Below are 26,259 nucleotides of genomic sequence, written 5' to 3'. Positions count from 1 at the left end.
TGGCAGACTTTATTTCACTCTCCTGCACTCCAATTTTCTAAGCCTTATTTAGTCTTATCAAAGAACAACAAGCGGTAAAGTATTTTCACACAGAGACATCACCTCCTCCTGAGCTTAAAGGAGCATGTTTTAATAATGTTTTTTTTAATTCGGGACTTGCATATTGCTCTTCTTGCTACAGCGATGAAGAAAATCAAGATAGTTATATTTGCTTTGAAAAAAAATCTCTTATCAGTTTGAATAATGGGATATATAAAATTCACCGCAATAACCGAAGCTGAGGGCGTAATTATATTTTATGTGTTTTATGCTCCTATACAGTGTGAGGCAGTATGATGCTACTCAGGGAGTCATGTGAAGACAGGAATTTAAGCAACAGAATATATCACTATGACAATTTTACCGACATTACCTCAAAGCTATCAGATCGCCTCGCTCCTCGTTTTTTTGTCAAAGTAGAGGGAAATGATATGAACAAAACCGAAGAAAAATGTGAAATCAGTGGTATCTACAGAACCCACGGTGCCTCACAAAATGAACGAGTGTAACTGTGCGGTTTGTTTTCTGGAGGAATCGCGAACATGATAGCAGACACCGCTCCCCACACAGGATTTGTTTTTCTTTTTTAAGCTCCAAAGAAAGGTCGCAACATGAACTTCTGTAAACCACCAGAGAAATCAAAGAGGCCTGCACCTTTCAGAAGAAAATGCCCACACTCCTGTGATCCCCAAGACTTTACAAATCAAAGTCTCAGCCTCCACACACATTCCACTTATTTTGTGTCTAAACTGGGTGAGAGGGAAACTAGGACATAGTTCAACCTGTTAATACACATCCAATCTTTATCAGGACGGGAAGTTGCAATTATAAATCTTTTACTGGGTTTAATATCTGGAAAGTAATTCACTAAACTCAACAGGCCAGAAATCCATTTTGGGTTATGAGGTCACTGTTTCAATTAGTGCCCCTGGTGATAGGATGCCATTTTGCCATATTTTATAACTAAAAGCAGTTGAAGATGATAGATGCAATGGTTGTTATCTAACAATAACCTCTGATACAATTAGGAATGGATTTCCCTTGTAAATACCATCTCACATTACTCATTTACCTATAAACAAGCCTTGTTGTCACTTGTCATTATGACATTAATAATCTTTGTTTTGTCGTTGGTAGTGTTCCAGGACTGTCTTTAGGAGTAGAGAGAACAGTTATAAATGATTCGTAGTTTTATACCGAGGTGCATTCATCTCAGGAACGACAGGACTGGATTTTACATACTCTCTCTCTGGTGGCCAATACATTTGTCAGTGTTTTGTTGAGAAAAACACTAAAGACAAGCACTATCTGAGGTCAAATCTCAAACATTGGATTGACGATGACATTGTGTTTTTACAAGGTTGGTCATTCCCTTAGCTGATATAACCCTGCAGTGAGTTACGGTTTTGAATGCCCAGGTTTTGCAATCTCAGATATTTGTGTCCTGTATCTCAATACAATTGAGAAGAAAGGAATTTCTAATTTGGTAACTTTTTTTCCATTTACCACAAAGAATCAACGTGTATATCCAGAAAATGTCCTTGTAGCTCATAACTCACTAGAATATATGGCGATGGAACTTCTCTCTTCTGCAAACAACATCCCTGCAAAAACTCTTTTGATAATGTTCTATAAAGTTATCAAGAACACCTTGATACTTTTCAATGTCATATTTCAATGCTGTGATCACCAAGCATTTCCTCTTCATTTGACTTATGGTGGTATCTAAATTCTCTCTCAACCTGGACATTTTATTTTATTTCCAACCTTTTTTCTTCATTGTATTACTGTACTTAGTATTTGAGTGATTACACAATCAAGGGCCCTAGAAAAAGATGTTGTTTGATAATTATCTTTATGGTGTTCGTTCTTTCTAATGCTTGGGCGTTGAATAGCCGACTATAGGCGTGACCTTCAGAATAACAGCTCCCCATTGGCTGGAGCCGAACGTCAGCTATTCCTTTTTCACTCCACAAACTTGTCATGTAATGATTTGTAATGTGTATTGCACTCTTAGCTACACTACGCTGTTTTATTTCCTATTTTTGTACATCTTTTGCACATTTTACACAGGGGTCTCTAACAGAACATTTCTGTTTGTTGGTTTGCTCCAGACTCAGCGCCGCGTGACGTTCCATCTTCCAGACGGTTCCCAGGAGAGCTGCAGTGACAGCGGGCTGGGAGACCCGGAGCCAAGCAGCACGGCCAGCACCACCCAGCCCCTTCCCCTCAGCTTCCCCCAGGAGGAGTACTATGAGCAAACATCACCTAACAGCCGCACCGAGGGAGATGGAAACTCAGACCCTGAATCTAGTGAGTACTTTTTACTTTTTACTCAGACAGCAGGCGCATTATGATATTTAGTTTTTCTCATTTTTTCTAAATGTTCCGTTATTTATTTTGGCTGTTTCAACATAATTTAATTTACAAGTGGCCATCTGTGTTGTTATGCAGTAAAATAATGTCAAGGGATTACAGCTGTGTTAGTCATAGGAACATGACTTCCTTCCAAACTTTTAACAAGATACAATTTCAGTAAAAAACATATATAATCTACTTACACATAAATATGTCTGCTACTCATAATGCTTCTGTGAGGTCATTCTTTAGATAAGTGGTACAACAGTTTTGTTGAGTTCTACTTATTAAGATTTAAAACCAAAAACCCTTCTCATTCGTATTAGAAATGCAAATAAATTGGATTGAATCAAAACAAGCTGCAAATCTGTTGTCATGGGAGTGCACAAATAATATTAAGGGTGTAACTTGCACAACGGTGCATTTAATATCGACCATTTATTTTGCAAAAATGTATTTTTCAAATGTTGTAACATAAGCTATGGGGGAATTATATCTCTGAAGTTGAGACTATTTTGCTCAATTTATTCAAATGATTCAGAAGACAGCTGTCACTGTCTGGCTTACTGCCCAATGATGTTCTACATAAAAAAGCCCCATTGAACGATGGGATACACAACTCTTTCCTCATAAATAAACAACAATAAAAAAAAAAATCATGGCTCGAAAATAACTGGCTGAGTGGAAAAAGAAATGTGATTAAGACACACAACAGAGGACCCTGGGTTTTTCCACCAACCATAGTGTGGATCCAAAGCCCGTGAACCAGCAGCATGCCAATGATGCTGCTGAAATGATTTTGCTCCACCTTAACATGAACAGGTCCCCTATCACTGTCCTTGTCACATACCAACCCCCTCCATTTCAGGCTCGGTTTTCTAGTCCTGGTGGGTTAGATTTTATTTTCTGGAGGTAACCCTGCACCATATATTACAGGCTTGGTGGAGGCTCATATAGGTGTAGACCTTCACTCCTCCTGTGGCCTGTGTGTATCATTCCTAGAAATGCATTAGCCATTGCACAGAGTTACCTGTCAACAAAAACAAGTGTGTTCTTTTCTTATTCTATCCGGCAGAGAAACCATCTACAGGACAGGTAGAAATAGATTGCTTTGCATACACCTACGTGCAGTAGCCATTGTGTCATAGTTGTAAGTGAGACAACGGCCCATGGTGCATCTGCCTCCACAGCAGCTGTGTTGACAGGTCTGGGTGTCAGTGTCAGTGTGATTGTGAATGTATTTGTTAGACAGTAGACAAGATGGGTGGCATCCTGGCGATAGATTCCTGTTCATTTACATGCAATGGTCCGCTACATATGTAATTTTTCTATTTCTGATAAGAAGACATTATAAGTTTCTCCAAGAATTCTTTTTTTTTACGACATAGCTACACACAACCAGCTGACCTCCATTCCACACACACACACACACACACACACACACACACACACACACACACACACACACACACACACACACACACACACACACACACACACACACACACACACACACACACACACACACACACACACACACACACACACACACACACATTTGCACACCAGGCACGTGTATAAACACACATAGAAACACCTACATCTAATGATCAAACCTCTCCTTCCCCAGCTGTTCCCTTTAATATATTCACCACAGTGACAGAAGTGATTCATATATGTGATTCATTCACATACAGAGGCAATTGCTCATCATCTCATTAATATTCAGTGACATAAACATCTCATACTTCATAAACTTACTCAAATACTGCACTTATTACCCTTCTTCCCTCTGGGGTAATATTTGTTGAAGTGGATTAGTTTTAGATAGAAAACCATGCTAATGTAGTAAATGCATGTGTACTTATACAAATTGCTGAGTGTTTTAACAGACTAACTGAGAGAGAGTTTAATATTGGTAATTGGAAAAGTCAGTTTAGTTATTTGACCACAATCCCCCTAGTAATACTTTGTTGTAACGATATCCCACCAAATTATATTAAATGTAATTCTTACTGATAAAACCATAAAAAGGTACCGGTACCTTAAGGCTTTTGAGGGTTGAGTAAACACCATAAGAAGTGATATGATTAATATTATCCCTTGTAAAATATATGTAGAAATATGCAGTGTTCATATTGCTTGAGTTTCCAGGCTGCCAAGACATACAGGAATGTAATATTTAATATTTCTATAATTTAGGTAAATTGACTTTACACCCCATATATTCTCGCCTAAAGTCAATAAAGGTCCTTCATTTGCTGTTAGATGCCACTGATTTAACACACTCTCGCACATCACTTGACTGAGTGAATGTCGCCTGGTTCATCTGGCTTCACTTTCTACTTCCAGAAGTTAAAAGATAAACCCTGACTCTGTGCTGCTCAGTTTAAAAAGAGAGATGGGTCCTGTGGATGTTGACCGTCTCAGACGACAAGTGCGTTGGTGACAGATGGCGGCATAAGATGGATGCGATTTGGTTTTATCAATGAGCACCAGGCCGACATGGCCATGGCAAACTCGTATTATGTCGACTGAATTTGTAAAGCAGAGAGAACTAGAAAGAGTGGAGTGGAGATGGAAAGGCTCCAAGTGAAGAGGAAGAAATAGAGCTGAGAGATTGAAATACTTAAAAGCCATGTTGGTAGAAAGAGAATTTCAGGAGTCAAACGTGGTATTGTTTCGTAAAGGTGCCTCAGCTTGGACCAGAATGTCAACTTGCACTGAATAATTGTCCGTGCCAAAGGCAAGCCATGTGGCCTTCTTATGACAATGAATTTCTCAACTCCTCTTTAAACCTGCATCTTTATTAGACCACCCACTCTTGAAATAAAGTTCATATGACATTTTATGTTTCTATTATTTATGAGTTAGGCGGCTGTTCATTTTATGGGCTCTTGCTCCCCCCTCCAGGCTTACTTCACCACCCGCCATCAGTCTTTCTGCTGTCGCCTCCTTTGTCACACGATGTTCCGAAGGTTTTGATATTTCCTCCTCTGTCTCGACAAATAGATAAAAGCTGCAAATTAATATCATTAGCATGTGTGTTTTTATGTCCAACCCCCCTGCGTCTTACAGCTGGCTTTTACAGAACTGCACATCCAGAACAATTAAGCATGATGAATTGTACCTGCCCCTTTGGGCCAAATTGCAGCACTTCATCAACACATCAAAAACAGGAATGCATAATGATATGCGATGCATTTCTTCCCTCGAATACGAAATAAGTTCTCTTTCAGCTGATTTTCTCTACTGACTCAGTGGCATCCTCTGCACAGTTTTAAAAAGAACCGCCTTCTAGGCATCTGCAGCACCTTTTCCTGGATTCACTAAGTGCTCGGTTTAATTGTAAAAGTAAAAGCAAGAAGGTGCTAAAAATATCATTTCCGACCCATGTTGGCTCACAAACTCCTCCTGTGGATTTGAGTTTGTTGTATCAGTGGCCTTGTTCTGATCCGTGCGACTGCACTTGTGATCACTTAAGGTTTGCAATTGCATTATTAAATCCTGTGTTTTTATTTTGATGTTATTATATTTTTTTCAATCTGTTCTTGACCTTATGAAGTCCTGAAAAGCATTATTTGTGCATGATGGGAATCATCATGTCATGAACGGCAAACAGAACTAAGCCCTCATACAAAGTGCAGCAAAGTGGGAGCAAATCCCTGAGTCTAAATCCTTCACATTTTTCAAACAATACACAATTTTGTTCTCTGGGCGATTTGTAATATACTTATTTCTTTCTCCTGTTGTCAGAGCTGAGGGATTTAAGAGCTTGTGATTTTCCCCACTTACAAGCAGCTCACTACAGGCAGTTTTGAAGCACTGCATTAGTCTCCAGAAGAAACATGAAAAAGCTGTACAATATAATGCCGTATCTTAATCTGTGGCATATGGCTTTGAAATGACCAGCTTACACCTTGTCTGTCTAAGATCTAAATCTGCTATTAAAATAAGCCAATCCGTTTTAAACACTGCAAGTATAATAAGATTACAGTTTTAAATGTGCTACACAGTGTATTATAAAAGAAAAAATGTTTAACAATAAGGAATCGCTTCATCAAATAACTAGATATTAATCAAATATGTTGTTTGATTTTTAAATGTCATTTAACATTGTCCAAATTAGTTTTTAAGGCTTTAAAAGTAAACTATGTATAATTCCTAATGCCTGCAGACAAATAATCTGATTAAAGGCTTTCTGAGTTCATACTTTATGGGGTTCCCAACTCTTTGATTTCTGTACGTCCAACATTTTCATAAAAGCTCTCAGACTGAGTTTCCAGTTGACTGATTTATAACTGCACGTTTTCAATTCTGTTGGAAAAGGCCACTTGACTTCATCTAGTGTACAGGGACTACTTGAAGTTGTAATACTTCTCAAACACTGACTCTACCCAGTATGTCTGGCTGCCAATACCAGTGCTAAGATTGGAATTCAATCTGCCTGTGAATAAAGTGATTTCATGAGGAGTCCTGAAAGAAGTTGCATGGTGTTGGTTGGAACTCTTAGACAAAGCGGGACCAACCATCTTGCAAAACTGAAGCGCTACATGTTGTCATACGATGCAATAGTTTAGCAAATCATTATGTGACGGCAACGAAGCACGCCATCGTCTTCAGTAGAGTTAGCTGCATTAATTATTCATATGAACCCAATCTCAGTTTCACTTTGAGGGTTCTCATATGCAATTAGAAGTAATGAATGTGCTTCTTAATTACATTCATTTGTGCAAATTTCCATTCCCCATTGAATTTTTCTGTGGAAACATTGTGACACTGACCAATGGCATATCATTTGCAATGTGACTAAATCCATTCAGCATAGAACAATTAGCTGTAATTAGTGTTACAATGTCATCAACGACCAGGGGGAAAGGCTGACATGCAAAGGCGAAGAGGACCCTTGTTCAGAGAGTTTAAAGTCCAGCATTGTAGGAGTTTACTGATAATTGGCTGACAACAGGTCAAAAAGAGGATGAACTGTGAGACTGCAAGGCTTGACTTTTTTTCAAACTAATTTTTTTTTCATGTTAAGTTGACTGAGCAGGCATTCTGTTTGATATTAATGGCCTTCTACACATTTACACACTTAGCACAACCTTTTACTCCTGCCAGACCATCTCGTCATCTGCTGCTGACAAATGAGCAGCTTCACTAAAGTAATTAAGAATGAAGCACGCTGCTTAAGGGTCGCTGGTGGTTGTTGAGAGATGGGAGGGAGCATTTCTCATTCATTTCACATCATGACCTTACAAATTGTCATGTTATCAGAGATATGCTGGCTGTGGCGTGTATATTTTATTCATGCCTCACATAAAATGGTAAATCAGCCTATTCCTCTTTTTGCAGTTATTACACAATCTACAAGATAACTTTTTCCAACTCCTTTTTTTTCACATCATTTGCAGTTTGCTTCTCGCTATATATTCTCCTGCATATAAATAAATAAAAGCCTTTGTGCCTTCTGGCTCCCAGAACTGTTTACAGCTGCCCCAGTGGGCCTGCAACTGATCTAAATGAAGCAACAGTGAGTATTAACCTACATAGATTGGACCTTTCCTTTTAAGATGATTTAGAATTTTTTCCTCTCTCTTTGTTTTGACCGCTGGGGGTCTAGCGCTGAGTCAGAAGGGGATTTAGATGGACTCATCTGTATCCTTCTCAACTGATTGGGATTTGGTGGAAGCGCTCAGTTCTCAGAGGTGAGCTGGAGGGGAACCCTTGTTTTATCTGGTTCAAATGCCACACCAGTTGTCTCAGAGAGACAGACGAGCTATTGATCTGAAGGAGTCAACTTGGCTCGAAGAAATCTCTCTCCACCCTCCTTCAAAGGACTGAGAAGTGTCATGTAAGAAACCTCCTTTTCCAGAGTATTAGACCTCTTCTCTGTTGCCCTGCCAAAGTCCTCTGTGAAGTTGAGACAGGGGCTTTGCGGTACAAACATCTAGATCTATACAGAACATGCTGGGAAAAGATGTTACATTTTGGGAGTAAGGCATTCATAGTTTCAATATTGTAAGTGCTTAATTTCAAAACCTGAAAAATAACTCATATAATACAAGTTTAATGATGACATGATGAGTGTTTAGAGCTGACTTAAAGTGCACCTATCATGCTATTTTTAGGCAATAGTATAGGTCTCAGATATATAAAAATATATAAAAAACATGTCTATGAAGTGTTTTGCTCAAAATACCAAACAGATCACCCATTCTAGCCATGCCTCATATCCCTCTATTTCACTTCCTGTTTCAAAAGTACTGATTTTGGGAATAAAGCTTTAAAAAAAAAAAAAGATTAAAAAAAGGAGGGGGCGGAGCCATGGATGTATAATAAGAACTGGGGCGGAGCCTCCTATGAGAGTTGCTCATTGGCGCATGAAGACAAAATGGCCCAACTTTTGAGAGAGCGAAAGGTCACGAAAGTATTCATATAATCATATAATCCGTTCTTATTGTGCATCCAAGGTAAAACTCATGTAGTACTGAACACGTCACATGAACGTGCCGGGCGGTGCGGTCCCGTGGGTTAGATCCGCGTTCATAATGCAGAGGAAAATAACACTCAGAATAACGTTATTAGCAAATTTTACAACTTGAGGACCGAATGTTTTTAATAAGGGCTATACAAATGTTCATACTGGGTAGTTTATTTAGTTTCAAAAAAATTATCCAACGATTTACAGACGTCTCTTTCCAAATGTTTGTCAATGGGAAAAAGTATTTCCGGGCCCAGCGACTGATACGGAAGTGTAGTGCCGCCGTTTGCCACAACGGATATTTTCCTCAGTCAGGTGCACTTCCTGGGGGCTTGGGCTGAGCTCATGCGGGACCCGGCAGCTACTGTCTAAACTGAATACTGCCGTGGTGAAACGCCATATCATGGATTATCAAGGATTATTTTTGAAACAGTATGGAGCTCAAAGGCTTTCTCTCTTGCCGGTTATACCACAAGGTGAGTTCCTCTTATTTCCTGCTTCTTCACACACATGCTCTCCAGTACAGGTTAGCTATGAGTGTTAGCCATGCTAATGTAAACATGCACCGACCATATTACGTCCAAAACAGTCGGGCATTGTTTCTGATAGCAACTTTCTGATAGTGCCGTGGGTCCACATTTCCGATATTATGTCACATCAGACGCAAATCTTGATCAGCTCTGTTGTACCCCCGTTTTTAGAGATTTGGGTACGGAGGAAAAGAGAGAGGGTTTTATTTTTTGACGCTGCGTGAGTTCCCCGACACACCAGGGACACATATTTATGTATAAAATACATCAAAAAGTGCATTTTGTATGATAGGTCCCCTTTAACATCTAATTGACACAGACGTGACCGTGATTAGAGTGAAAACAGGTCTCTTAGTTGACGAGACATTATGAGTGACACACACTTACTGTAGGTTTTAATTGTTTTTAAACAGACATCTACAAATTTGGCTGTTTTAATTGACATCTCTTTATTTTGTTATTTCATTCAAATGTTTTAGTAGGTTAATGAACGTTTAAAACTAGAAACAGATTGGTTGCTGCTAAAGCATCAATTATTACTTTGATGCAACATTTGGTAATGCCCTGAGAGGTGTGATTTAAATATTCAGCTTCATTCAGCTAGATTTTTAGGAGAGAACACAAAAGTTGCAGTGAGCAGCCCTGTGACTTGAGTGGGCTTTTCCAAGATCTGCACAATTAAATTATTTATTCCAAAGTTGTTAACATGTTCAGTAGGTCTGGTGTCTGGTTTGGGAAGGGATCAATAGCTGCCAAGTTTCATCTTGTCTCTGGACAATGTATTCTGAACTCGGCAGGGATAGCAGAGACTTCAAACAAGGATGTAGGCTCAAAGGCCCAGCCAGCAATTCACTTTGTTCCATTTCACTGACTCTGTGATTCCTAAACCACAATATGGTTCAACTGCTTATTAAACTTGTGAAACGCTAGGTTCAAGAGTGGTGAACTTATTTTGTTTTGTATTCCATGCAGCTGATAGAACATCAGTTACATCATTAAAAACAATACCAACCATCTGTAAGGAAACATTGGCAAGACATTTATTGGATGCTTGTAGTGTTTTTGGCAAATCATGCAAAACGAGAAGTTGTATTTAATATTTGTATCCTTTTTTAATTTAATCTGGTTGAAGTCATGCAGGCAGAAAACTGTAATAAGTCAGAGGTTCTCAGCTCATTTTTAAATCACTTGAACTTTGAAGAAATCCCACCACAGATCTGGACACCACAAACCTTCCAACACTTCTGAAGAACCACGCTGTCCTTTCAGTGCAATGAGCCGAGGTTATACCTGTCTGAAAGAGCAAAAACTCTCACTCTCACCCTCAGAAGCAGGAGGAAACATGGGAAGCTATCAAATATAGATGTGCTAATGTTTTATTCAAGGCCATTTGTTATAGATAGCTTTTTACAAAAATCCCAACTTCTTTTCATTTTTAGCTTGAGAGCTTTTGTTTGCATTAACATTTTCCACTGCAATTGAACTGCTCCTGTCCCTCCCAGCAACCCCTGCTCACACAACATCCACTAAAACACATACACACACTGGACAGTATACCTGAAGTACACGCAGGCCAATTCCCTGTTCAAAATAGAATCCAGAGCATTGCTCTATGCCCCACTTCATTTCCAGTGCCTTAAAACAATAAACCCATGTCCTTCAAATGGGGATGAATTTTTCTTTTGTAATATAACTAAAAATTGTAACATGTTTTCGTACGACAAAGTATAAACACAATATATCCTAATCTGAGATTTTATGTTATATAAAATTCTATCATGAGGTCCGAGGTCAGCCTGATTCGTATTTCATCAAAGCCATTATGCTCCGGCTTGGAGGTGTTGAATTTCCGTATAACCGGTGAAATGGTTTGTTGTCAACAACTGCGTTAGAGGAAGTGCATCTCTCTCTCCCTCCTTCTTTGTCTCCCCCCAACAACCTCCATCCCCCCACCATCCCTCTTACCCCTTTTAAGATATAGCGCCACAGACAGATTAAAATGCATGGTCTCATCCCTTTCTCATTTTTCACATGGAGTCGGTATCAAGGATAAGGATGGCCTCTACTCAGAAGGACTTATTGACCAAAATAACTGTGCATCAATATGTCTCCTGAAGGCTGAGCAGACCACAGCATCACAGGGGTTGTATTTTCACCAACCCTTTCAGCCTTTAATGTTATTGACCTGGGTTGTCTTGATATGCTGGAGAACTACATGCCAGGCTAAAAACATAGAGAATGGCTAACCCATTTTAAAGCTTCATTTTCCTAAAAAGGACACATTTATTGATGCATCAGAGCAAAATGAATGTTACAAGCATGCTGACGGATGAGAAACAGGGAACAAAACAAGTGAGATTTGCTTAGAGAACGGCATTCTGTGACCAATATAAAATTACATTGCTGCTTTTCCCTGGCTTATTTTTACAATAAGAATTCCCTATGAGATAAACTGCAGTTTTGATGAGATTCAATTTACAGTGATAGCTGCAGTATTGCTGCAATGACATCAATGATATGATGACAGACGGCTACAACTATGATGCCATCTGTCTATATTTCACGTATTAACATATTTCTAGTAAAATGTGTCATTCACGGGCGATGCAATATTTTCCTGTGAAAGCATTAATTTCAGAAGCACAGGAATAGAATTGCAATACATTTGACTCACGCACACACGCACACGCACACGCACAGGCACACACACACACACACACACACACACTCCAATTCTGATGAAGTTACGAGCAGTTCATTCAATTGTCTGGTATATAATAAAGCATGCAGGTTACAGTGTGTTTAATCTGCATCCTGAGATACCACAGGGATTTAATCCAGGTATCGAATGCACATCCATGAATGGGATTTCTCCAAACGGTCCTGTATAGGGCCCTATCCCCACTAGATCAATGCATACACTGACTGGTTGATAAATTGGTATTCACGGACAAATGGATCACTTCAGAGACCACTCACAGGCTAGTAAGTCTGACAAATGGAGTGAGAGTATGGCAAAGAAAAGAAGGAGTTGAACTCAATGAGAGCTTAAACAAAGCACTTTTTAAGATGTGATATGCTGAGTGAGTAGATTTCAGGTATGCCCCGCAGGATATTTCTGACCTACCAGAAAATAACATGGGGCCTTCGAGGGACCTGACTCTGAACACACAAACCCTCTTGATATGAGCCCACTGTGGTCAATTTTCAGGGCGCTTCTGCCTGGATTCAAGTTTCGGCATCTGTGAGAACCTCAAGGCAATGTAGCGCTTGTGAGGTCAGTCAGCTGTCTGACTTGCCATGCAGAAGCAGAAACAGAACTGGTGCTCGAGCATCGCCAGAAGCTCTTGCGAGGCAGGCACACAGACTGTGTCCCTTTGTCCCCATTTCCCCCAGACACCTTTGTGATTGCATTGATTTGTCCTGATTCCATTTAGCCAGGGGTCCCTCTGGATTTCAAGTGTCAAACATCTGTCATACAGAGACTCCCTCATGCAGACTAATTCAGCAGCCTCACCAGAGCTAAATCCTCCCGGAACCGATTGTTAGCATAAAACAAGAATTGGATTTATAAAAAGAAAATGGCATATTTCCAATCTTGCAGGGGAAATACTTTTCAAGGTTCTAAAATATATTGTTAAAATCTTTTTTTCTAAAACAGGGGATGGCTTCACAGACATATCTGGATATTGGTGTATCGCTTGGTGTTCATTTTAAATAGAAAGGGAAATAAATACAGACGGAGAGAGCTCACAGTGTTAGCAGAAAATAGACTGGAACGTCTCCTGAAGCCAGTAACATGAAGCAGCGGCAGCAAAATCGTTGTTATGATAAAATCAGGGACCTCTGCAAGCGTGCCCTTGATTCTACAGTTGGCTTAACTCGGCAGGTCACCAAGGGGAAGCAGATGTTGTCTCGAGGCATGTCCCACTGCCTCGGCAAGGGCTCAGGCTGGTGTTGCTGAGAATACAGGTGCAGAGGGGATGGTGGACGGGGGGGTTGAGGGGTAGGAGGGGCATTAAGCCGTCGCTCAGCCGCCACAGGCCAGCTCTAGGCATGTTGGATTGAGCAGATATGCTCATTTTGATCCACTGAGGTATAATAATTGATGATCAACCCTGCTGTCGCATCTGGGAGTCACTGGTCCATGCCATAATACACCCTTAATGCAACACATGGTGGTGTGGACAGAGGTGCCATGGGGCCTCATGCTGGCTTGTATTTCATGCTATGAAGGATGATTGAAGCAGCAGGCCCATATAACACACCATAGAAAACCGTCATCTCAGCTGCACCTTAACTTCTTATGCATGTTGAATGCACACCTGGAATCATCCCTTAAGGAAGTGATTACTGAAAGGTCTCTTAAATGTTGTTTCCTTGAAGATTTGTTAAACTTGTCATTGTTATTATGACCGTCCAAACAGGGAAAGCAAAAAAAATTAATGTTCAAGATGAAGCAAAGTAGATAACAAATGTCTATCAGGGACTGTTTTAGTCTTATAGTAAAAACAAATAAAATGCAGTTCAATGTTGGCACTATTTTACTAAATAAAGTGGACCACACATATTCAGAATGTGTGTTCTGTTAAAAGGAACAGTAATTGTTTCTTAATTGTTCATTTTAATTAATCTGCTGAGAATAAAAGAGAAATGGTTGCGAGGAATGTTTCCCTTTTAAAGTCCAACTTCTTCATACTTTAAGCTTTAAACCTGACCTATTTTCCCTTTCCCTTCTGTTTATCTGCGCTTGTTCTAAAACATTTCTTTTTTTAAATCCTATTTTGTGTTTGGTAACTTGATTAATCACTATTATTTTTCACAGATGCTCAGCGCAGAGACTTCAAGCACCAGGCAAACAAAGAAAACAGGCATAAACAAGCAAATACATACACATGCACCTTGATCTGCATCTGGGTGAACAAACCTCCCACGTTGTACAACTAAGGAGCACAAAACACTACCATTGACAACCTAAGGGTCTTTGAAAGCCTCCACTCACTGATCCTTGTTCAGCATGGTTCTCCTGCTGAAGGAGATCAAACACAAACACAGCAGCCCAACACAAGTACATTCCAAATCTAAAACAGAAACGTCTAAAAAACAGGTCTTGCTTAGAATCACTGCCTTTTTCCAAAATGAATGCAAAGTGATGGAAAAAGTTTGGGTTTCAGGGTAATTCTCTAAAGGATCAATAGACTTCCATTATCCTGGCCAAACTGAGCAACATTTCAACCACTGAGCGGCTTTGTCTGGTCAAAAAAAAAAGAGCTCTGTTCTGTGTTTGTTGTCATTGTTGGTCGTCAGTGATCCGATCACATTTTAATCACACTATTCAGCCTCATTGATTTCAGTTTACCACAGATTGTGTTGAATGAAATATTGTTTTTCTTTTCTGCATCAGTGGCAATTACCCAACAATGAGAGCTCGATATCACAGTGTATTAAAAGGCATGGTGTTTGTGAAATACTGGCTTTGGGCTACTTGTCAGCAGCTGACGGGATTTGAATATAACAGGCATACAGTACCTTCATACATATTCACATGTGCGGCAGCACTTCCCTGTGTGATCTCGAGCAGGCGCTCATTTACTTTAATATACGTAAACACCCACGCGTCCACTGCTCGCGCTGCACATTAATGCAGAGAGAAAGACGAGCATAGTCATCAGAGGAAGGGAATGGATGCCTTTTCTTAAGCTATTTTTTTCGTTGATTGCTCAAAGTGGACGCATTATTACTGCTTTTTATCTTCACGGAAACACAAAAGAGATAATATATTGGACACATTAGGTGCATTTTTAGTCAGTGTTGAATACCATGTGTTGTCATTGAAATCCAGAAAGCGATGAAGTTTATATATTTTAAAGATTTATTTTAATTGTGAAACACCTTCAAAATATATTGTATATGCAATATATCATACGTAACAATATAAAATATTTATGCAATGAGAACGATCAAACTTTTGTATTATGTTTATTGTCGTATAACATCACACATTGAGGACCTATCACTAAGTTTTCCTCATTTTCAACAAGGCATTTCTCATACTATTGTTATGCTATAATTTATTAATGTTAATTTTTCCAAAAGTGAAAAATGTGCATGCTTCCAAAGAACCCTGGCAAAATCCATCTGTCTTACCTTGGAGCATCTGCCATAGCTTACAGGGCTGTCCACCTCACGAGTTACAGAGACTTAGGGACATCTGTCCCAACAGATAGAAATTCAGGATAGGGCCATCCATTCTGTTAACGCTCCACTGAACTCTGTGTTATGTTCACCATAATTTGCTTTTGGTTGCCACAGCATCCCGGAATATTGCTTTGCAGCAGCTCAGACAAAGTCGGCCGGTTGTAATGTGTCCCTTTTCGGCCATTCTGAAAGTAGATAATTTGATAAACCCCCGGACGTAATGGCTAAGCTGCATCCTGATAAATATGGGTAATATGACAGGGGAAAAAGGATTTCCATAACAATTTCTGAAGAGAAGTTTGGCTATTGGGATGATTTCATTTTTTCCAGAGAAAGTACATGTAATCTGATGGGAATGTATTTTGGTAGCATTCAGTGCAACAATTCCTGTAACTAAACAAGTCTCCTTTAAAGACTTGTTTAGTTACAGGAATTGATGCCTATATTGTCTGTTTTTTCCTGTTGTTGTTTGTGGATATTGTATTTTGATTTTTTCAGACAATTGTTCCTTTCAAATAGTTTCTGGAGTTTAAGATCCCGATGCCATGTTCCATTGGGGGAAACAAAATGTAGGATTACAAATATAAAGTGATACACTTTTTCCTGTCTAGTGTTATAGCACCACATGCTCTTTCACTTCTCCAAGGCAAGAACATTTTCCACGCACACATATTATTCATAATACCCTCTTATATATTCCTGAAAACACAAATCAGAATAAAGTTATTGAAACTCACCATGCAGTGACCCAAAGGCTCAGGCAGCCAGTCCTCCCTCTCTCATCTTGCTTTCTCTCAATCTTCTGAGGGTTAACGCGTCAGCTATTCCTCATATGGTAAAATATGCAATCTGTGCCTGCCAGTCTATGAGCGAGTTTCGGGTTAATCCTCATGAATACGTGACTTTGTCTGCATGAATAAATAAAAACCTGCTCACTGGGTAATTGAGGTGCCGTGGCACTAACAAACGAGGACACAATTTGTAAATGGGATTTTTTTTTTCCCCAGCATGAACTGGACCCACGGTGTTTTATATCACATTAAAGCGCTGACCAAAATCAAATTGAAACACTATATAAAGTTGATATGACATTGAAATATTGAATCCTCCCCTGTGGATTCTGGAAAAGTTCTATCATCGTTCTCTCATTTTATCATTTGCTCCAATTTTGTAGAAGCTCATTTGTAAAAACATCACACAGTGCTGATTTCTAGTGGTGTGCCTGGTGCCAGCAAATATTAAAAAAGCCATGGTTTTTTAGGGATTTAATATGAAGAGTTGACAGTTATGAAATCATCATCGAGTAGCGTGATTCAGTACATATGTTTGGGTCAAAATCAATACATTATGTAGAATATATTGATAGGCACTACATTATATTTATCATGAGCTTAATTGTAATGTTGATTGGCTTCTGAAATATACATAGGCAATATAGAAAATGTCTTTGCAGTTGGGAGACAGGGAAAGACAGAGCGATAGCCGACAGAGACCGAGTCGAGGTCACCTATGATTCAAACACGGCTGGTTGCTCTTTAGAAAGTGTCCCATTTTCTATTTAGAGTGGTCCCAATTATGGTCAATTTGGTGTTGTGTGCGTAAGGGATTCCATATGTTGATCCCCTTTTATAGAAAAAAAAAAAGGCTGTCTAGCTAAAGGAGGTTTTGTGACAGAGCACTTTGCAATTTCCCACAGAAGCGCCCCTGGTAATTGAGCCAAAAGCCAAAAAAGGTTTCAACATGTCACTAGGAATCTCAGCAGCCAAGTTACACAAACATTTATAGACGGGAATATTGTCGGCTAATTTAAAGCAATTATCAGACCTTCACAATCATTTGGAAAATATTGAACATTTAGACATATGAAGCATAAAATAGAGAGCGCTTTTTAAACTCATTTAAATGTGAATTCATTCATTTTGGCTCCGATTAGCTCAATTTAACATGACTTGGCTTTTACCCCTAAACCTGTATAATTACTTTACTCATGTTCAGATGTTATTCACTAACTACTTCCCTCAGGCACATATGGACCAAAAAAGAAACTCAAACTTTGATTTTTTATTTTCCTTTTTGGGTTGAGAAAGCTTAAAGGAGACCTATCATGCTATATTTGAACAATATATTGTAGGGCCATACCTATATAAGGTATATTTATACGTTTTCTTTTTCAAAATACCAAACAGATCATGCATTTTAACCATGCCTCATTTCGCTCTATTTTCCTCTCCTCCAACCTGTCTTTGCATGCGCTGCAGCTGACCACGCCCCCATGCAAAGGAGGGGGCCGAGTTACGAGCGTCATGTTACCATGCTGTTACCATGCTGTTACCATGCTGTTACCATGTCACGGCAACCTCTCATTCCCCTGATTGGTGGAGAGTTGGCCATATAGGCGGAGCTCCTCGTCACTGACGTCAGACTATTTTCAAATCTGGATCAGTCTGGATCAGATCCGTTAAAGCCCCGTTTTTAGAGATTTGGGTATGGAGGAAAAGAGAGAGGGTTGTGTTTTCTGACACTTGGTGAGTTCCCTGACACACCGGGGACACATATTCATGTATAAAAGACGTACAAAAGTGCATTTTGCATGATAGGTCCCCTTTAAGTTGGTGGTCCTGCCTGACGGACATAACAATCCCATCTACATATGTTTCGAGCCTTAATGTGATTAAGACAGACCTTTAAAATAACTTGTTTGTGTAAAAAGCATTATGAATATCCTGTTATGTTATGCAATAAAATACATGATAGGTTGACTATTATTGATACATCCGCAACACTGAAAAGTCAATATATATTTTGAGTGTGTGAGGACGCGGCTAAACATTGCCTATTAAACCTTGTCAAATAGCCATTTAAAGTGAGAGGTATTCAAAGTTAAATTGAATGAGTGCGACCTCCCATTATATTATCACAAAGGTCAGATGTTTGAGTTATGAGATAATTTGCTCTTATCATTTTCTAAATTGGCATTATTTAAAATAGTACCGTAATACTGTATAATGCTACTTATAATAATAAGTCATAATTCTGTTATGATCAAACAAGCTATTTACTCCTGGTTGACTTATAGCCAAAAGCTAAATACAATAAACATAATTGCAAATTAATCAACTGCAAAACAGTTAAGAGCCTCGCCAGGATTTCTCTGAAGGGTCAAGGCGTTCTGCCAAATGGTCTTCACGCCCACAAATCACAACAATGCTTCATAAGAGTGTGAACCTGACAGTAAATGAAGGTCAGACTAAAAAAATGAATATGATATTGGTATTGTAAATGTTGTCGCTTTGCTATTATTATTTTAATACCTTTTGTAATCGCCTTGAAAGCCAGCTTACATTTGCTCAGGGACTGACAGAACAATTAGCTTCTTTAACACCAGAACGCCAGTGATGTATTATTCCTTCTATCTTGGGAGACAAGTGTTATGATGGACGGCAATTTTAGAAGCATTTACTGTAACAGCAAAAACATACTATTATAATACTTATCTCACAAGATCTGATGACAAAAAGCGCCTGGGGAATGATATAATCATACTCCGAAGGGGCACCTCTGGCTTTTAGCCCGTCATTTACCACCACAGTACACTTTTCTGGTGTTCGATATCCTACCAAAGCAAGCCTTGAGCAGTGCATTGATTTCTGGGGGGTCCTCTTTGCCAGTTCTGCCCCTCACGCCTAGTGCTTGACCCACTTATTTACTCATCTTTCCCTGTTTTCTCAGGAGAGTTATGACTGCACGCTGCTTTTCCCATTACAGTGTGAGTAGATGCAAGCCAAGTATGATTGCATAGCATAGTCTGTTTCTCTCTCTCTCTGTGACTCACACATACACGCACTTTTACACTCTGAGTGAGTTAGGTGATACAAGCCCTGTTAGCCAACAAATAAATCACCAGACAAATTGACATATATGCCACAGGAGAGACTGTCTTTGCAGGAGCTGTTGAAAGCTGCATGTGCTATAAGAATTTCAGCCGTGATGGATATTGACAAAGCACTGAGTTTTAAAACAAACCAAGGGCCCACACTTATCCAATAATTCCACAAAATATCACTGACCATATGGATCTGGATGGCGCCTTAGCAACCCACACTGTACAGGGGGCCCTCACTGTCCATGCCCATTGAGTGTAATCTAAGACAAATCAAATATATTGCATCTTTAATGCATTCATTCAATGTTGGAATCCATTACAAGCACTGATACCAATTAGGTCAGGGCTGCATGCTTTTTTAAACACAGAATCATCAAAAAGTTAAATGTGCAGTGCATTCCGAATCGGTATTAAGCATTTTCTACATAATACACGTAATAAAGACTCCACGTAATAAAGACTCCACGTAATAAAGAGTCCTAGAGTTTGCCTGAGGCTGCTTCACTTATAGCTCGGAGCCAGCAGAGCACTTTTTGTGGACCAGTGTTTTGGGATTTAATAAGATCTGCATTTTTCAACTTGTTAAAGGTACAACCATCCCTTGCACAGCTTTTGGGGATTTCATTAATCTTTTAAATCATTCTTAAAAACTCACTGAAATTAGTCAATTTTGACAGGTAAATCCCACAAAGAGTTCCCAAATGGTAAAACAGGCCTTATTGTTGTTATCAATTTAATCAAATTCAAAATATAACTCAATTTTAAACTGCAGTGTTTCATAACGTACCTTGTATTGTGTGTGGAAATGTCTTGAAGGCTGACCATTTTAGATTTTTTTGACAGGTGATCTATGATTTTAACTATCATACTTGCTCAGCCAGGGAGGATGAGGCCAGTGGAAGTAATAGAGGAAGTTAAGGTTTCTTTTGAAGTCTGCGTTATATTAGTGAAAAGGGTTGAAAACATGCTTGAGGAAGGTTTCTAGAAGTTGTCTCTTCCTCTCCTCAGACCCCGGCAGGGCCCTCCCATTTGACATTCCTGCCCTCCACCAATAAATACGTTTTTTATTATTTATAAAATATATATATTTTTGTATTATAAATAAACTGTGACCTTTAATGCTACGATGTATGTGATGTCAGATAGTAATATAAGAGTAATACATGAAAAACAGGTATGAAATACTATGACAGTAAAACAAGAATACAGTTTAAAAGGAGAGTGATTTGTAAAATATAAGAAATAGAAAATCTGTTTACAGTTCTGTTTCAAATGGGTGTTGAGAGATGTATCCATAGATCTCTTCATTTTGCTCTCAAAGTGTACCAGATTGATGCTTTTAACTTCAATATTATAAAAAAAAATCTTCCCTTGGGAGCATGCCCCCGGACCTCCCTAGAGGAGGTTAGGTCCACTCCCCACTTATAACAATTTACCCCTGCTTACACCTATATGCCGTGAGCTGATTATCGAGCCTTCATTGTAACAGTCGCGGGTACACTGTGTATGTGCGTGTGGGGATTGTTGCAGTAGAAAATGCCACTGTAGCGCTCGGGACATTAATGGGAAACCCTACATGTTTGAGAACCCTCTATGAAACGTCAAGCTACCCCACCGCACCCCCAAAAGAAAATCTCTGGCGCCGCCAGTGGCCGCGGACAAGACGGTTTTGTGAAAATCATATGCCCTCTCTGTAGATTTGTTCTGGCGCCGGGTCTGCCTCTCCTGATTATCATTTTTAAGCAGCTTCCTTGGGACCATCCCGAATGAGCATTACCTAACATAATGTATCGTACTTATTTCATTATTTCACCAATTTACTCTCCTTCATATCATATCCAAAGTATACTGCTCACACTCATCAAAGCATATTCCAAAACCATTGTGAGCTTTACTCTGTTTACACATTCAGCCCCAGCACAATGCTGTCTTATTTATGTATTTCAAGAACTGAGCAAATGCTGTCATAAGAATAAAGCAGTTGCATGTTTTATTAATGGTGAGGGACTAACATGGCAATATAATACCCAGTGCTGATGCAAAGAAATGTGTTTCCATTTTCTTAAAGAATTAATATAAACTTCAGTTTGGAAAAAGAGACGTGAACTCATGAGGGTAGAGCAAAACCTCTTTTTTTGGAAACAAATGTCAGCGGACTCTCTATAGACTTCATCGCAAATATCAGAGAGGAATCCCACTTTATTGTTTTATGCAGTTGACATCTATTGAACAAAACATGTGCACCACGGCAAATCCTTGAGAGCAACTTGCAATTTCATATTGAAACAGATGGTGAAATTAAAATGCAGTATTACTATTGATCTTCAGTGGAAGCTGAACTCCAAAGGATATATAATGTGGAGTGGTTGCAGTTTCAACCTATAGTATGTGTCCCGGTCATAGCTGTAAGACAAAGTCTGTTTATATGAGCGAGAAAATCTTGACTTCTTCAGGTGCATCTTCCCGATTTTCCTTTCACAGCAACGGAATTTGCATTTTTCCACTGAGGCAGAATATGAGCAAAGAGTGTGATTGCTCTCTTTGCTAGTTAAATGTTTAAAGAAGACATGCAATTTGAATTGCTGCAGAGCTCATCAATATGAAATTGGACTAGTGGAGGGAAACAAAATGTAAGGGGGCAGCTTAGCACTTGGTGTGCTCAAATCACTCGCACATGGTTAGACTTTAAGGAAGAAAAAAAAATCCTTATACTTCTCTACCTTTGAGGCTATTGTAATGTTATCAATAGCATACATTCTCAGGATGAGCATTTTTAGGAGACAGGATGAAAGATATTTAACATATTTCTAAAAATATACAAAGTTTAGTTATTGATTAAACAAAAACAAAATCGATTGAAAATTCACTATGTCAATACTACCTCGACATTTAAAGAATAATCAGATCTGGTAACTGTAAGGGAAACTTCTGCAGCAATGGAGAGTCAGGACTCAGAGAGACACGAGGAGAGTTGGAGCTTTGATGTCAAACAATGATGTTTATTACAAGTCAACGGCCGGAGAATTCATATCACAAGTCACAGCAGCAAAAGGTTCTGACTGCACGGGTGGGTTGTCATGTCAATTCTGATCAGCCTCTCTCTCGATAGACCTTTTAACTATTTTACAGAGAGTAAACAACATATTGGGGCGTTAACACCTGGAGACACTGAATCACTTATCTGACTCTTAGGCTCTGTGAACGAGAGTTGACCGGTCATAAAACTGGTAATGTCAACAATAGCTGAGACTTCCCATTCCTTAAGACAGATAACAGAGTTAGGGTTGGTCGTAAACGTCAACACACAGAAAGGTTAAATATTTAGGAGTAAAGACAGAATTATTCCCTCACAGTAACTAGCGCACAGCATATCCATCTGAGGAAAACCTCATTGGGCCTCTAAGCTTGTTATCTGTCACTCAAAAGCTGATCCAATAGCATTCATAACGCTGCTAAAGCCCACCCGTTGTTTTCTGCCCCCCATTCCTGCTGTGCCTGAAGATGTGTCGGCAGCAAATTATTAAATTGTGTTTTTTCTTCTCAAGGGTTGTCAGCAGCCTTGCAACCAAATAGATTTTCCCAAATATAATTATGATTACTGCAGGGAAGGTGAAAAAAAAGAGCCGATATGAGGCAATTGGGGATGCTCGCAGCAAACAAGGGGGCTGAGTGCTTTTGACAAGTATCGCCTCCTTACTTCTTCCTCTTACTGTCAAGCCAGGCTCAAATATGACTGACAAATCCAGCTTTCTCCTAAAACAACGTTTGCTCAACGGAAATAAATAATTTGTATGGAGAGACAGTCAGAGTTCAATAGACTTTCTGCCATTGGCTCCTTCAGCTGATAAAACGCACAAGGCAGGAGGGCGAAAGGGAGCCATTTGCAGAGTTGACAGATTCCATCATGGATGACTTTAGCATACCTGAATGCTGCTCTTTCCCTGCCTCCGCGCCCCCTCTGCGAGCAAAAGGGGTGATGAATCAGGCTTTATGAGCCTTCAGAATGCCCAAGTGGTCGATCTGCGCGAATGGCTGTTAAAATTTGACATAACTTGACCAGGCCCTTTTAACAAGCTCGAAGCCATTCTCCACCCACAGATAGGCTGCAGATGTGGATCGTTCTCTAATATACTTTGCCCTGAGAAGTTGTTCGCCGAGTTCCTGAATAACTAACTTGGCACTGGCAGCTACCATAAGTTATAGCGGAAAAAAATATTTCTTCCTTCAATTGAGTTCACAATCTGCCCTGACATGCTCCCTGACTTTTCTCTGTTGCTTTCGGTAATGGAAGAACAATAGCTTGATCTCGAGGCTCAATTATGATTTCCAAAAACCGCTCTTTAGTTCTTTGGCTGTTTGCCATTGTGCAGTCCTTGCCCTGAATTCTTCCTTCTAATAAAAGGGAGAAAAATATAATCTAATTACACACCATATTTTTTTCGTGATATCTAATACAGTGGCAGCAACAGGAGGAGAAAATGATGTGCTATCTCATTGTTTCATTATTACCCACAGATGATGAGTTAATCTCTTTGAAGTTGTTTCCCTTTCATTACTAAAACCCCAAAGCACTGCATGCAGGCAAAACATACAGGATAAACACACAAATCATAAAGTTAAGAAAATTAAAAATCTAAATAATGGTAACTTAATAAAAGGAATGAATATGAGGACCACAACTGAGCAATATGCATGTAGTCTGCTCATAAGATAACACAAATGTTTACTTGAATGTTTTCCAGCATGCATTTTAAATGGCTGTTGACATTTTAGTGCAGTCTTCTTAAGTATTAACAAGCTGTGTTCTATGCTCATATGAACAGAAAAACATCCCCATCCACAGAGAATAATATCCCTGTGTTTTGCATATACTGTATGTATACAGTATATGCTGTATATGCTGTATCCCTGTCCCCTAAGAATTACGTTCCCACAGAACTAAACTGCATTCTCAATTACGTTTAGCTAGAAACTTATTTTCTCCCACGTTACGTTTGTTATGAACGTATCTTAAATACGTTTATTTTCTACATATCTTTGCCATTTATTGTCTTGCTTATAATAACGATAATAGTTATTTATAAATATCAGTTTAGAGCACACATTTGAAATCAGTAGGCGAGACTGTAATTTCGCCAGCTGTTACTCTCATGAGCGAGGCAGAACATAATAGTTTTAAAATGCCAAAAAGCTGTCGTTTATTGCACCTCAAACATTAAAACAAATCCAGAGTTACGTGTTTCTGTACTTCCTCTAAGAAGAAAGGACAGTAACAGAAGATCTCTGTGACGGCAGATGTGTTGTTGTTAATGCGATATGATGTCTGAAAAAAAAATTCAGTTTAGGATGGCCGAAGACACTACACTACCCATAATCCCCAGCTATCGTTTGGGACTACAGTCCCGTTGACAAACCCCGTGATTAATCTTCAAGCCCTGGGATTGGATGTTGGAGTGGCAGTGCGCCAAGGTTACGCCGAGCGTCAAGCTCTTTGAAATGGAACGAAACAACGGCAGACTATTCAAAACTGGACTCGAATGCCCCCCCCAGAAATACACATGCTGGCTATTGTGTTTCACAACATGTTCGCTATGGTACGTCTCTACTGGGAATTGTAGTTTTAAAAGACGTTTTCGTTTTTCCCAAAATTAGAAGTTGACAGTATTAAACTGTGTACAGCCCTTGAGGTTTAGGCGATAGGAAACACATTGGTGTGTACAAATTTAAAACATGTAATTACTAAATGGGTGAAAATCGCTTGTGTCCATAATGGGCAGCATTAATATCCACATGACAGCTCATTGTCACTTTATAATTCTGCTCCACTACAATTCAGAGGTTAACCTAGTATTTTTACTCCACTACATTTATTTTAGTTACTTTGCAGATTCTGATTAATGATGTGAAATATAAACAACCCTTAAATCAGACTTTAGTTACACCTGAGTAAAATTCAGGGAAGGTGATTGTCAAGTGCCAACAATCAGGCGAGATATTTGATAGTTGGTGCTTGAAAAGACAAAACATGTATATGCAGATCCCTATAAAGCATATTCATTACTCGTTATTCTCTACTAATAGTTAATTAAAAACGGTATATAATGGCTATTTTGCACATCCCTTTCAAGATTTCAAGATTTTCTAAGGTTTATTGACATATCATATACACAACTACGGTGTAGTTATGCAATGAATGAAAAACTTGTGTCACAGGTTCCTCAACAGTGCATTAGAGGACATCTATCAATATGTGTGTGTACCTCATCATTAATTAATATCGCATAAACACCAAATCCCAACGTGCATTGCGGCTAAACAATCCAATCACCGAGGTTAAACCATAGCTGAGGATCTTGGGTAATCAGTTCTTCTTCTTTCGTGTAAAGTCAGAGGTCCAACTTGGTGTCGTGTAGCCATGCCTGCATCTCTGGTCCTAAGTCGAAGAGGCTGGCTTCCGAGGGTGCAATAAAGGGCAGGTGCTTATTATGTGTTCGGCAGTCTGTTCAGGGTCAGCGCACTCGCATGCAGCACTGTCTGCCAGGCCACACTTCTTCATTGATGTTTTGAAGCGGCCGACCCCAGTTCGTAGGCGGTTTAGTGTTGTCCATTGCTGGCCTGGTAGGTCGTCTCCTCCTACGGCGCCATCTCCTGGGTCCCAGATGTAGCGATGGATGGTAATCAGTTCAGTGGATGTGTATCTGTTTCCGGTTATTTTATTTTGAAATCCAGTTCATGACGGATGCCAAAAAAGCCAGAGAGTATAGAATTAA

The 26,259-nt window shown here is 39.4% G+C and overlaps 1 protein-coding gene across 1 annotated transcript in view; it reads left to right on the top strand.

Moving 5' to 3' along the window:
- Window positions 1-26,259, top strand: part of pcdh11 (protocadherin 11) — a 132,102-nt gene that overhangs the window by 73,639 nt on the left and 32,204 nt on the right. The window contains exon 6 of the mRNA XM_010771949.1: window positions 2,154-2,352. Within this exon, the coding sequence (XP_010770251.1) occupies window positions 2,154-2,352 (199 nt within the window). The remainder of the gene's footprint in view (window positions 1-2,153; window positions 2,353-26,259) is intronic.

Source organism: Notothenia coriiceps, unplaced genomic scaffold (genome assembly GCF_000735185.1).
Source record: "Notothenia coriiceps isolate Sejong01 unplaced genomic scaffold, NC01 NC01_scaffold00010731, whole genome shotgun sequence".
In the NCBI taxonomy this organism is placed as follows: domain Eukaryota; kingdom Metazoa; phylum Chordata; class Actinopteri; order Perciformes; family Nototheniidae; genus Notothenia; species Notothenia coriiceps.
The sequence above is the reverse complement of the archived record's forward strand: the minus strand, read 5'-3'. Positions and strand labels throughout refer to the sequence as shown.